This window comes from Fukomys damarensis, unplaced genomic scaffold (genome assembly GCF_012274545.1).
Source record: "Fukomys damarensis isolate Sample0158 unplaced genomic scaffold, DMR_v1.0_HiC HiC_scaffold_8, whole genome shotgun sequence".
In the NCBI taxonomy this organism is placed as follows: domain Eukaryota; kingdom Metazoa; phylum Chordata; class Mammalia; order Rodentia; family Bathyergidae; genus Fukomys; species Fukomys damarensis.
Genome location: NW_022900920.1, coordinates 14,704,753 through 14,717,835, shown reverse-complemented (window position 1 = coordinate 14,717,835; position 13,083 = coordinate 14,704,753). Strand labels below are relative to the sequence as shown.

At 44.3% G+C, this 13,083-nt stretch overlaps 1 protein-coding gene across 1 annotated transcript in view; it reads right to left on the bottom strand.

Moving 5' to 3' along the window:
- Cpxm2 (carboxypeptidase X, M14 family member 2) overlaps positions 1–13,083 on the bottom strand; it is a gene marked incomplete at its 5' end in the record, with an annotated part of 145,326 nt that overhangs the window by 34,263 nt on the left and 97,980 nt on the right. Inside the window, one exon of the mRNA XM_010635369.3 lies at positions 6,721–6,809. Coding sequence (XP_010633671.1) covers positions 6,721–6,809 — 89 coding nt within the window. The remainder of the gene's footprint in view (positions 1–6,720; positions 6,810–13,083) is intronic.

Genomic DNA, 13,083 nt, shown 5'->3' with positions numbered 1-13,083 from the left:
TGGGAAATTATTTCTGATTTGAATTTTTCTAGAGCCTGATTGATCAATTTTGTTACCTCCTGTGCTATGGGTCCAGGGAGTCCTGTTGGTTCACTATCAGACTTTTCATCCTCATTTGTCCTACTATTTGCTATTGGTGAACTGGATTCAAATAAATATTTCTTTAATTACAGTTTTTTTTTTATACTTTAATGAGCTTCAGAGGCTGACAGTGAGGAGGCTGAAGAGACAGACACCACACCTGCCCTCCTGAAGCAGGCGGTATAGCTACAGATGGAAGGCACTTCATGGGTGCCGTAAGGACAATACATGGTGACCATGGTAACCAGCATTATGGGTTGAACAGTGGGCAAAGCATGCTGCAGCACAGAAGTAAAATACTGTACATACCTGATGATTTCTAGATTTTGCTTTTACAGTCAGCTAGTCAGACTGAGAGCTTTTGTCAGGAAAAATGAGACGAGCTTCCAGAGAAGACAACAAGGGCTCTACTCATCTTAAGAGAACAAGCCACCCTTCAGGGCAGAGGACCAGAGACAGCCTCTCTCCAGCAGTTGCCTCATCTCACATTGCTGGACAAGTACCTGTGACCTATGCATTAGCTCTTTAGTACCTTGATTTGCTAGGTTAAACTTTTTTAGCAATTCCCAAATGTGAAATGACCTGATTTAAATGACACTGTGCATTCATTCACAGTGAGGGGCTGTTCCTTGCTAGGCACCCAGGGAGGACCCTCTATGTGTAGTGGAGGGGGAGTCTTCATGGAACAATTTCACACCTACACCTTAAAGAAAGGAGGGATGCTCGGGTGCTGCACGATCAGAGAAAAAGGACACTCAGCCAGGGAAGTGGGAGGGCAGGTACTCGTTAGGGTGGGATTTTCTCTGTTGAAAGATGAGCTGGAGCTGCTTAGTGGGAATAGAGAAAAGGCATCATTTCCAAAGGGATGGCACAGGCCTGAATGTTCCTGAACAATCTTCCAAAACCCTCCTGATCAGCCAAATTATCCATAAAATGTCCTTGTAAACTGTAAATAAACAAATCTATCGAAAATTTATGGTGGGTTATAATCTATTAGAACTGGAAAATTGGTGTTATGCAGAATTTATGATACAGTGTAGTTGTAACACTGTGTGCTTCATTTACCTTTCATAACACAACATTTTGTAATAACCAGATGATAGAGTGGGTTTAAGGAGCAGCTGTAAAGTAAAAGGAAGATTTATCATGGCTATAGCTTGGCTTTTATGGCACATCTATGAGAAGTGACAAGCATGGTTGGAAATTCAGCGTCTAATTCTCTGTGACTGGGTCAAAAAATTTGCTTCATTTCACAATAATGCACTCTGTATCACAATATTTAGGTGAGAGAAAGATGACTACTAGGGCCTCTTGTTTGTGAGACAGCCAACACAGAAGCCCATCATACAGGGAAAAATGACAAGCAATGGAAATGCAGTCCTATGCCCATCATGAGAAGGGATAAACAGTTCAGGAGGGTGACTAGGGCCATAGTCAATTAATGCCACAACTGAATAAATGGTATAACTACCATGTCACTAATAACGTTAACAAAAGCAATATGAGTGTATTCTGTTCTCTGTTGAATCTCACCATCATGACCACCAGGTAAGTAAACAAGGCAGAAGTAATTGTCCCTATTCTACAAACACAGAGACTGAGGATCAGAGAGAACCTGAATGATTTTCTGAGTTACCAAGCTGGTACGAGGGGGCCAGAACTTTGGGTTCTTAGGGATCTTCTTGCTACCCCGTCTGCTCATGAAGGTGCAGTAAAGCAACGACAGCTGAAACATCTCACTGTCCATTTTGTCTGGTACACACTGGGACTATTCTGAAAAATGGTTACAGCACACTCACTATAGCCTTTGAGACACCAGGTACTACTGCCCGAAGGTGCAGGATCATTCTTAGCCCCAGCACTAATCTCAGCAGGTCCTGAATGGCAAAAGATCCACTGTCTTGAATTCAGATCAGTGACTAGTTCTGCAGTCACAAGAAGCGTGTGGTTCATCACTAAATAGGCATCAAATGCAAGCTTTCAGCAAAGGCCTGGCTGTCCTTTGGTGTTATTTACCTCCCCCGCCCTTCAATTAGCTACAGGAGCAATGTGCTGTCATCCTAGAGACCATGACCTTGAAGCTGGAAGACCATCATCTTCCCTCAGAATGCATGCTTATCCACAGATACGAGAAGACTCTTTTGGGCCATATGGCATCAAATCTACCTCCTTATATTCTAGCTCCATTACAGTATTTTCACACCAGCCCCGCTGTCCCTCCACAGATGCAGAGCTGGCTGCTAAGTGAACTGCATGCCATCATGCATGGTATCAAAAGTATCTTTCCCTCATGAGAACATGGATGCTTGAAGAATCTTCTTTAGGAAGGTCCTTTATAATACTGTATGCACAGTAGCACTCTGAATTCCAGGAAGCATTTTTCCAATGGCCATGAAAGACATGGGTGATGATCCACTCTGCCCTTCCCAGCAAAGCACTCATGGACATCCCTAGGAACAAAGTCCTCCATGCGAATGAAACTCTTTCTTATAAGACAATGTGACTGCTTACTCTTGAAAACAGTCGAATGTTTTTTGTTGAATGTAGGTCTTCGTCTTCATGGCAAATGTGCAGTCTTGATAGTCAACAGAGAGAACAAGGAGCAGTTTTCATCATGGCTTATAGCATGCATTCCCAACAGGGGAGGGGTGAGGAAATTGGCTCTTCAGGCCTAAAATAAACCTTACTAATACAAAACTCTGCGGCCTTCTGAAGCTCAACTCTACCTGGAAAAACATTTATTCCTTATAATTCACATCATAGAGGAAGAGATGATTAAGGAAAAATATCCAACAAGTTTCCCTAGAGATATGACAAAAGGTTGAAGGATACTGCCTTAGAGAGTCCCAGGGTTTGCAAGACCTGTTCCTTCAGTTCTGCGAAGGGAATAAATTTTGCCTCCCAGTGTCTACTCTATTTTAGGCTCCCCTGTTTCCCTCCTCTATCAAAAGAGAGGGAATAACAAGCCTCTTTTCTAGTAATCCATTTTCTGGCAATATATCATAAGGAAATTATTTATAAAGAATGGTAAGTGTATGCACATGATGACACTTGTTGTGACATATTTTCTACTTTGTCACATTCATTAAAAGTTGGGAGATATCTAACAGCCTCAGAACAGGGAAAAAAAAAACTGAGAAACTATGATACCTCCACTCCTCAGGCCATACTTCAACATCCCAATGCTGGAGACAGCAGGGGAAATGCTAATGAACCAATGTCAACTGGGAAATGTCGAGCAAAGATGTGACTATCTTCTGATCAAAATCATATGATTCTGTGAGGATAGACATTCAAACACTGGACAGAAATAGATTCTATGGTATGAGCATATAAATCTCCCCAAAATTACATACTGAAACCAGAGGCTCAATGCCATACTATGTAGGGGTGGGGCCTTTAGGAGGTGATTAAATCCCAAGGGTTCCACCCTTATGAATGGCATTTGTGTTTCTATAAAGAAACTCAAGGGAAGGCGGGGCATGGTGGCTCACGTCTGTAATCCCAGCACTTGGGAGGCTGAGGCAGGAGGATCACTGTGAGTTTGAGACCAACCTGAGCTACATAGTGAGTTCCAGGTCAGTCTCAACTACATAGTGAGACCCTGTCTCAAAAAACCAAAAAAAAAAAAAAAGAAAAAGAAAAGAAAAGAAAGAAACTCAAGGGAACTAGCTGGACCCCTTGCCTTTCCATTTTCTGTTTTATGAGTACACAGCAACAAAATGAGCCTCAACAGCCTGATGTCCTTGGCCACCCTCAGCTGCCCTGGAAATCATATCACTAGCCAGCTGCCTTACAATCCATGTCTCATCACTTCCCTTCTGTCTGCCTGAATCACATCATATTTTAGAGTGAACCAACCAGTATTCTTGAACACTTACAGTGGGCAACACTTTACCCAAAACTAAAGTCAAGTTAAACCTTTTCTTCAAATCCATTTCTTTCCTTCTTGGGAAAGGTACCCCGCTCCCTTGTAGAAGCATGTCACACCCTTTTCTCTCACCAGTTTACTCCAACAGGTCATTTAGGACTTGCCAGCAGCCTCAGAAACACCTCTTCATTCATTGTTCTTTGGGCTCAGAAGGTCCCTCTCCCATGGACTCTGGAATTACTCATTAATCTTCTCTCCACACAGAGAAGCACAGTTCATGAAAATCTCATTGATCCTCAGACTCGGGACCAGTGTCCTTTCCCAGTAGACTGACAATAGCTCCAGACCTACACCTATGCACACTACCTACACACCTTTGTTCCTTCTGCTCTCTCCGCCTGAGCCCCTTCTTTCTGTTGGTGCCTCCACTTATCACCAAAGCCCTTCCCAGCCATGGGTAGTCAGACTATTGGCTTCCTCTTCCATCCATCATGCCTGTAATGACCTCAAATACATGTCTTGATCAATTGCATATTATGGATTTTGATAAACTGACAGGGCCTCTGTCCTCATCATCCCAAATGAGAAGCAGAAAATGTACATGTAATTAAGCAACCAAGCAATTACAAATTGTGTGGCATGCGCTGGAGACCTTCAGCATTCTCTCGGTACAATTCTCCCACTCTGCATCACAATATCCAAATCAGTACTTGAATAATCTTCACATTCCCTTCTGCTTCCCAGCCCCATCCCAACCATCCCATTGTCCCTGTGCTTGGACCAGAGCCACACTAGTCAGTGCTTGAAAGAGATTTACCGTACAGGGGAGTGGTGCACATTTTCATCAGTGCCCTCTTATCATGCCATAGCTGCTGTTTTCTCATTTCCTGCTGTTGTTTCTCTTTTTTTCATTTGTGGTGAATTCTCCTTCAATAGTAGGATAAACTAACCATTTTTTCCCTGAAGTAGAAAGATTTCTATAGTAACCTGGGAGAATCCATATGGAGAAATTACTAAAAATGCTGTCTTTTTTTCCCCCCATTCTAGGGAGCCAGGAATCCAAATGGCAAATCATTTCTGGCTTGAACACTCATCAGTATTGAGAGATGCTTCTCTAGACAGTTTCCAGCCAAGTGCTGCTGGGCAGTAGGATCTCAGAGGAATCAGCCAGAATACCCTGACATGGGGGTAAGAAGACTTAGGGTCCCCCAAGTGATAGTGATCAGAGTTCCCTCGTGTGATGACACATGCTTTCCTTGCATATAAGAGCCCTAGTTCTCCACATGGGACAACTATTCAAAGATGCCAGCACCCAGACTCGCTCTGTACCATCAAGTCACTTTAAGTGCACCTAGATTTATTGCTTTTGATATTAACTGTGCTAAGATGATATCTGTCTCATTTCTGGGCTTTGCAAGATGCCCTGAGATATCCAATGAGCAAACTGTTTATCCACCAGTGCTTCCCAAGATGGAGCGGGGAACAACCTCTTAAATACTCTGAGAATGTGCAGCAGCAGGCATGTTACAGACCTCAAGTCCAAGCACATTATCTCAGTTTCTGAAGAGCAAGACAGCAAGAGGAGTTTGTTAGCACATCCCACCTCTAAGTCTGTGCTGACAGGTGTCTGGAAGCTATGCGAGTGTATCTCAAATTAAATGACACTGAGACAAGCCAGGCATGTTCATTCCATGGGACTAGTGTTTGGACCTCAGAAACATCTGCATCTGTCCTAGATGGCTGGCTCTCTTCTTTGGTACCTATGAGCCCTTCCTTTGAGTCATATTCCTGTGCCCTTGGTGACTCCTTATTCTGTAAATGTATCCATGAGGACATTTCTGCTTGTTCTGTCTCTTCCAACAGATTCTCAGGTTTCTAAGGATTTCTCATTTGCCCACACCTCCTCATGCTTTCTAGCACATTCTGGGGGCGGAGGTGGAACAGGATTTCAGAGGCAACGCACTCAACACAGGCTCCCTTTCAGCTTGTTCTAATCACAGTGGCCTCTCCCGCTTCTGCTGCCAGCATGCACAGGCCGCCATGACTGAGAATTACTGGGTCTCTGCGATCAAACCTGAAGAATATCTCATCTGGTTTCTTTCTCCCAACTGTACTCAGAGTCAGACAGAAATTGTACACTTAACTGTTCAGTAGAGGCAAAAGGAAAGTTCTTCAAACTGAGGGTACATAGGCTCTTTTCCTGAAGATTCTGCTTTATTTGGTCTGAGATGAGTTCAAGTACAGGTGTTTTTTATCAATTTCCCCAGATGATTCTTATGGGTACCCATGTCAAAGACTGAGAATCCAAATATGAAGAGTAGTGTGGTTCAGTATACTGCTGGCTCAGAAATAAAGGATAACCACTGTCCCTACTCTCCCAGCTGTGAGGAAGACTTAGTACGTTAGCAGGAATTGATAGCTGAGCTCTGTGTGTTATCCTAGACCCTTTCTCTCCTCCAACTCCACACACAGCCAACACCCTTCAATCAGTGATCTCATTCAGACATGCAGTGCTTTTAGGAATCAGAATATTAAGTAAGGAAAGTCTGGATTTGAATTCTGTTTCAACCATTTGCCAGCCAGGAGACTTGCTCTGGACACCCAAAACCCCAGTGAAGCAAATCAATCTCAGCTTTGAAACTTAAATCCCTGTCTCTCATACACCATCTTAATATCTTAAAAATAGGTACACATGAAGGGCTTATGGGCCCATGTCCTGTTGCTCTTTTATAGACTCCCGACATGAGTCATCATGTCCTGGACCTTACCTGGCGCATTTCCTTGTAGTTGTGGTGCTTAAAATCCAGGTCATCAGTGGTGGTCATTTCGTTCCGACGGTGATAATAGTTATTAGGATCTGGGAAACAGAAAGGTGATTTTTAATTGATTCACATCATTCTTACTAGTGGTATCTCTGTTAGAGGTCTGATTCATGCAAGGACTGTGGGGACAGCAAAACATTTCTAGTCCAGCCCAATCTCTAGCTTCTCACACGGCTTGGAGGTGAGAGAACTAACCCATAGGAAGCAATGCAGGAGTCAGTACCACCAAGTGGCTAAGAGTGTGCAGCCAGGATGCCTGTTTTCAAGTCTCCATTCTTCTACCTGTGTGTCGTATGACCTTGGACAAGTCACCTGAGCAATCTTGGTCTTAGTTTTCAAGACCAGGAAAAGCACAGCCCCTCCCCCACTGGTTTATGGTTAGCAGTAGATCCTTCTCATGTGACCAAGAGTGGCAAAGAGTCTTACAGGCCCTGCCAGGTTGGTAACATCTCCAACTACAGAATGCTGCCCAAAACTCTGGCCAGTTCAGGGCTCCCTAGTGTGGAGCACAAACAGGTTTTGGAAACCTCACCCCAAACCTCCGGGGCTGTGAGCAGTGTGGGCACCGCAGCAGCCTCTGTTTGAACCAGTGGTTTGAAGGCCCAGTGTGGAGGCAGAGTCAGTGATAGGCAGTGGAAAGACCAGCACTTGTTCCTTGGGATGTCTAGAGCATCAGGCTCCATGCACATCCTTAAATGTGGTCCCCAGGCCAGCAGCAATAGCTGTTTACTAGACCCAGCATAGACCTACCTGATTAGAGTCCAAATTTTAACAGAACCCCAGCTGAATATATAGGCTCAAAGTCTGAGAAGCACTTTATGAAAGTACTGAGCACACTACCAGCAGGAAAGAGGCATTGGTACATGTACATCCACCTGCTGTTAGTGGAATTGAGGGTGTCCTTAAAGGTAGGCTTTGCCTTAAAGAACTGAGGCCACTTGCATCAAGAATCATAGATGGACCTAAATACGGAATGTACAGTTTTTAATCTTCACAAAAGAGTTTCCAGTAATACTATGAGAAATAAATAACTCCTGGAAAGGGAGTAATTTGGGAGAGCAAACTGGCACTTTGTCCAGACAAGAAAGCAAAAGCCATCTAGGCTCAAATGCCAGTTATTTCTCAAGCACCTCCTTTGGGGAGTAGGCTGACCATGCCTCTGGCAAGCTGCCGTTCCTTTGATTTACAAACCTGCAGGTTTCAAAGTAAAGGAAAGAATATTTTTCATATTCTTTATACTGAAGTTACCCACTTGCTGTTTTCTATTCAGCATTCCACCCCAGCCTCAGGGGCCTCTTTCCAAAGGACTTGAAAGCCCCTTTTTGTTTTCTGAACACAAGTTTTGCTTTCAAGGTTGTGAAGGAGAATTGATGGAAAACTCAGAGCCACAAATACAATAGATCTCTATATTTGGCAATATTCTTCCTTCTTTAAGACTAATCAGTTTGCTGAAAGGTTTGGGCACAAGTTTCGGAACTATCTCAATACACGGGTGTTTTTCACAACTTTCAGTCTCCTTGATGTAGGCAAATTGCTTGTCCATGTATTCTGACAGGACAAGGTTTTGCTGAGAATCTCCTAGGAGGCATCGCTTAGGTAAAGAGATGAGAACCAAGCCCAGAGAACTACTTCATCCTCTAAGCTTCCTCCCTGCTCCCTTATGAGGACAAAAGAATCCCTTCCTCCAATGGGGAATCTACTCCAGGTGATTCAATGGAATGGCCTTGCTGGACATGCAGGTATGAGCTCGTGGCTCAAGGCCAGCCATGAACACATTTTCTCCAGTCACCATCACTGGATCAGAGAGGATCCCAGGCCCATCCTGGTCCCTCAGGTATCTCTTCTGCCAGAGCTGTAGATGAAGAGTCTTTTTCTGTGAAGTTGCTTGGATAAGACAATGTAAGTCTGGGGTGTTAGCAGCCAACCTGCCAGTCTGCAAGAGAATAAAAGGGCCAGACTGATCCCTACCCCAGCAAGAAGGTCCTGAGATATCAGACTTATCTTTGCTTGAAGCCAAAGTCAGACCCACCCTTGGGCTTTTCATTTATACCAGCACAATTTTTTTTCTTAAACTAATTTGAGGAGGGCTTCTGACAGTCTGTCAGGCTTTGCAAATCAACTTCCTGCCTGATTCAGATTGAAAATCACCTGAGTCCTTGGGAACATCTTAGTTATGGGGTAGACAAACACCAGCTGTGGTACCTAAAACCATCTTTCCAGCCTTATTCCCCTGACTACTCAGATATTAAGCTCTATTCAAGTTAGTCTACTGATTCTCCTGTGTGAGCACAGCATTTTTGACGTGTGGTCTAACCAGAGAGTGACCACCTTGTGCTTTTTATCAGAACTGTCCTGGTTTTTAAACTAGGTCAGATTGGAATGGGTGGTCACCTTGTCTAACCAAAAAACCCTAAGAGGCAGATTCCCATTTATATGTCAACTTAACTAAGCAGCTTCAAGTCACTTTACTTCTTAAGACTCATAGCTTTGACTCATACATGTTTTCTGGTTAAAAATATTGATCTCTACTTAGCCTTTTGTTTGCTGTCTTCAAGACCACGGTAAATAAGAGACCAAACTCATAGTATTATCATAGACAGCTAAGTTAGATAAAATATTATAGGCAATCAGACAGGGATGAGCCCTCAGAAAGACAAGACAAAAGGTGAAAACACACTACGATTGTGGCCTAGCCACATCAGCTAGAGGCCCAGCCTCAGGATTGAGCCTACATACTTCCCCAAGGGGTGAGGTAAGTGAGAACACCTGATCTAATAAAGTCTAGATAGGCATCAGTCACCCCAGACACCAAGACCCCCAGATCCATCACCTTCTTGAGAAGTTCTTTGTTATTTCCAGGTACCCTTGCTACTTCACTTGCTTCCCCATTGGATCACTATCACCTAAGCAACTATACTTGTAACCTTATTGGTTGATCATAGCTTTAACCCATGTTTTCCCCACATGGTTGTGCTCTATAAAACTTCCCCTGTAAAGTAGGGTGCTTGACTACCGAATTGGGATCCCTCCTATCTTTCAGGAGCTATTATCTTAATAAATATTTTCCTACTCTTAACATGCATTGTTCCTAGAATTCATTCTTCAGTTTTGGAGAACAAATACTCAGTGTATTAGCATCTAACAGGTTGGGTGTTACAATATTTCCTTTATATCACTTGGAGGTCCATATTTCATCCCTATATCAACATCATCACCTGCATCTGGCCAGTGCTCAGGGATTGATAAAGACGTGGCTTTGATTATGAAGCAAAAAGCCTTCACTAACTTCATTCCATTATCCACTTAACACATGCTGTGTGCCCAGGGAGGCACCAGATGATGGCCATACAAAGGTGAAAGATGCACATCTCAACTACAATGGGCTCCCTCAAGGTCATGAAAAGGAAACCACACCCACAGAATCCTGTACTCAGGGGATGAAGACTATGCTCCTCTTCATCTTCTGGTTCAGAAAGGATACATGAAAGGGAGCTGAGAGACCTGTCAGAGAGAGATAGAGAGAGAGAGGGAGGGACAGAGGGGAGAATCAGCCCCAGCTGTCTTCCCTTAAACTTTAGGCACCTGCTCTGTGGTTCTGAACAGCTCCAACAGGAATCAAACACAGGCTTGACAACAAGCAATTTGACATTCCCATGACATAGCCACGAGTATGTTGGGGACCAGGAGAAAGTGAACACGGTGTCAGAAAGGGGACAGGCCAGGAACAGGAGATGTTGGAAAGTGGGCCTGGCAGGAATCCCCACCTCTTTTCAGCTGAAGCTGATACGAGTCATAGCTTGGTGTTTCTTGCTACTGGCCACTCAGGTTTACAGGCTCACGTTGGTTGTTCACTGCTGACCAAAGTGAAGGAGGTCATATATTTTGATAAAAAGAAAAAATGATTTATTTAAAGCTATATCTAAGGAGATACAAATCCCCAGGCACTGGGTCAACAGGAAGCAGCACATCATTTGTGGTTACTATTTAATAATACTCCATGTCATATAACCCTTATCACACAACCTCCCCACTGGGCACCCGCAGAATTCCAGCAAACACCCCAGTCGCCCACCACCCCACTCTGCAGACAGCCCCAGGGCTGGGTAGCTGTCTTCCAGGAAGAGCTGATAGGTGGTTTAACACCTTCCCAAAACAATCAACACTGAGCAGTTGTGCCACGAAGAAAGACCTTAAGTTCATTTAAACTCAGTAAGGCAAGCTGCCTTCTGCCACAGGGAGGACAGACTGCAGCCAGCTGGTCTGACCCCTCTGAGCTGAGTAGGATCCCCAAGGAAGGCAGGTACAGCTCACTCCATGTGTGGTGGGGGCAGCACCTGCTGTTTTCTCAGTCTCTTGGGAGCCACTGAACAAGTGCTCACCAGTGTTTGATGTAGGACTGAGTGAGTGACTAGGGAAGGGATGGATAGATATTCTAGTCAAGCTATTAATGAAAAGCCAATTATTAAAATACATTTTGTAGGGCCAAAAGACCTCTAAAGGAGCCACCTGATGCTATTATCCCCTCATCATGCAGGACAGAGAAGGGAGAAAAGAGTGGAGGGGTGGAGAGCAGAAGAAACAGCCTCCGGATGGAGGATGTCAGTGAGCAAGTTAAGCATGTCCTACGATTGTCATAACTCAGCACCACAAACCTAGTGGCTTGCAACCAAAGTGTATTCTCTTTCTCAGTTGCAAAGGTTAGAATCTAAAGATTCAAGGAATCTGCAAGGTTGTGCCATAAAGGAAGGTCCTTCCTGCCTCGTTTCAGAGGTCATTGGTGCCCTTTGGCAACCCTGGGTTCATGGCCGCATCACTCTTGCCTCGGCCTCCACCATCCCTATGAGTCTCTGTAGCTGTTTTCTCTTCCATTGGACTTAGGGCCCACCCCAATTCCACACGGCCTCATCTTAATTGATTATATCTAGATACATCACATTTCTAAATAAGGTTCCATCTGAGGTTCTAGTTAGACAGAAATTCTAAAGGACACTGTCCAGCCCAGTGAAGTTAATCATGCTAAGCCCTATGCCAAAGACCTCTGGGAGAGGCTGACAACCATCATCTTTCTGAGTTGAGCTGCTTCTGCACAGAAAGAGGAGGGCTACTTGCTATGGAGTCCAAACCCAGGCCTAGAAGTTGATATGATAAAGGAAGGAATCAAATACCAGAGTCTTCTGCATGAAGGAAACCCTGAGGGGGAGACCCTGGCATTCTCAATGCTGGAGAAGGAGAAATTAATCACAACCATCCACAGGTTACCCAGAGACAAGACAGAAAATCAAGTCAGGGGTTAATAAGGAAAAAAAAAAAAAAGAAAAGGGTTAATGGGGATGAGAAGTGAAACTCACCTACCAACCTTAGGATCTAATGACCTTAGGAATGGATCAGCCATAGGACAAAATGGCCAAACCAAGAGCAATGAAAGAAAGAAGGAGAGAGTAAAGAGAATTAAATTGCCTGACAACATAACCTGTGCTCGCCCTGTGCAAACATGATCTTCACATGTCTATGCATTGGGAATGAAAGAGGTACCGAAAATTAAAAATAAAAATGAGAGCAACTCACACTGCATTCCAGGGGACCAACAGTTCTTCTCATGGAACTCAAGGCTTTGCAGAGCAAGGTGCCAGTTAGCTTGGGTGTGAGACGGAGAAAGGAGTTGATAGTCTCCATTTTAAAAACCTGGCAGCACAACCACCACTCACTTATCACCTCCAACCCAGAAGACCAAGAGACAGGAAGTTGGAGGAAAACAAGGACAGAAAGAGGAAATCAAAGAAAGGTCTACCTGGGCCAAGCAGTTTCAGTAACATAGTGCAGGCCAGCTGGGGGGAGGAAGGTGCAAGCAATGGAGTCCCTCTGTGAGGATGGCAAGGGACCTCTGGCAGAGAAATGTTGATATCTGGGTCTGTAGGTCTGCCATGTGTCAAAGCCCCTTTGTCATTCCTGGACTTTCTTCACGCATCTTCATGTCCATCGGCATCAGGGGAGACTGTGAATTTATAAACTAGAGTAACTGGCAAGAATGGTCTAAGGTGACCACGAACAGAGCTGAGACAAAGACTGTGATGCAGGGGGTACAGGGCGGCCAGGCAGCCACCCCAGGAAGCTGCCAAAATACCAGGCAGAAAGCCTGGCATGGTGGCGCATGCCTGTAATCCCAGCACCCGGGAGGCTGAGGCAGGAGGATTGCTGTGAGTTTGAGACCAGCCTGGGCTGCATAGTAAGTTCAGGTCAGTCTCAACTACATAGTGAGACCCTGTCTCAGAAAAAAAAAAAAAAAAAAAAAAAAAAGAAAAGAGAAGAGAA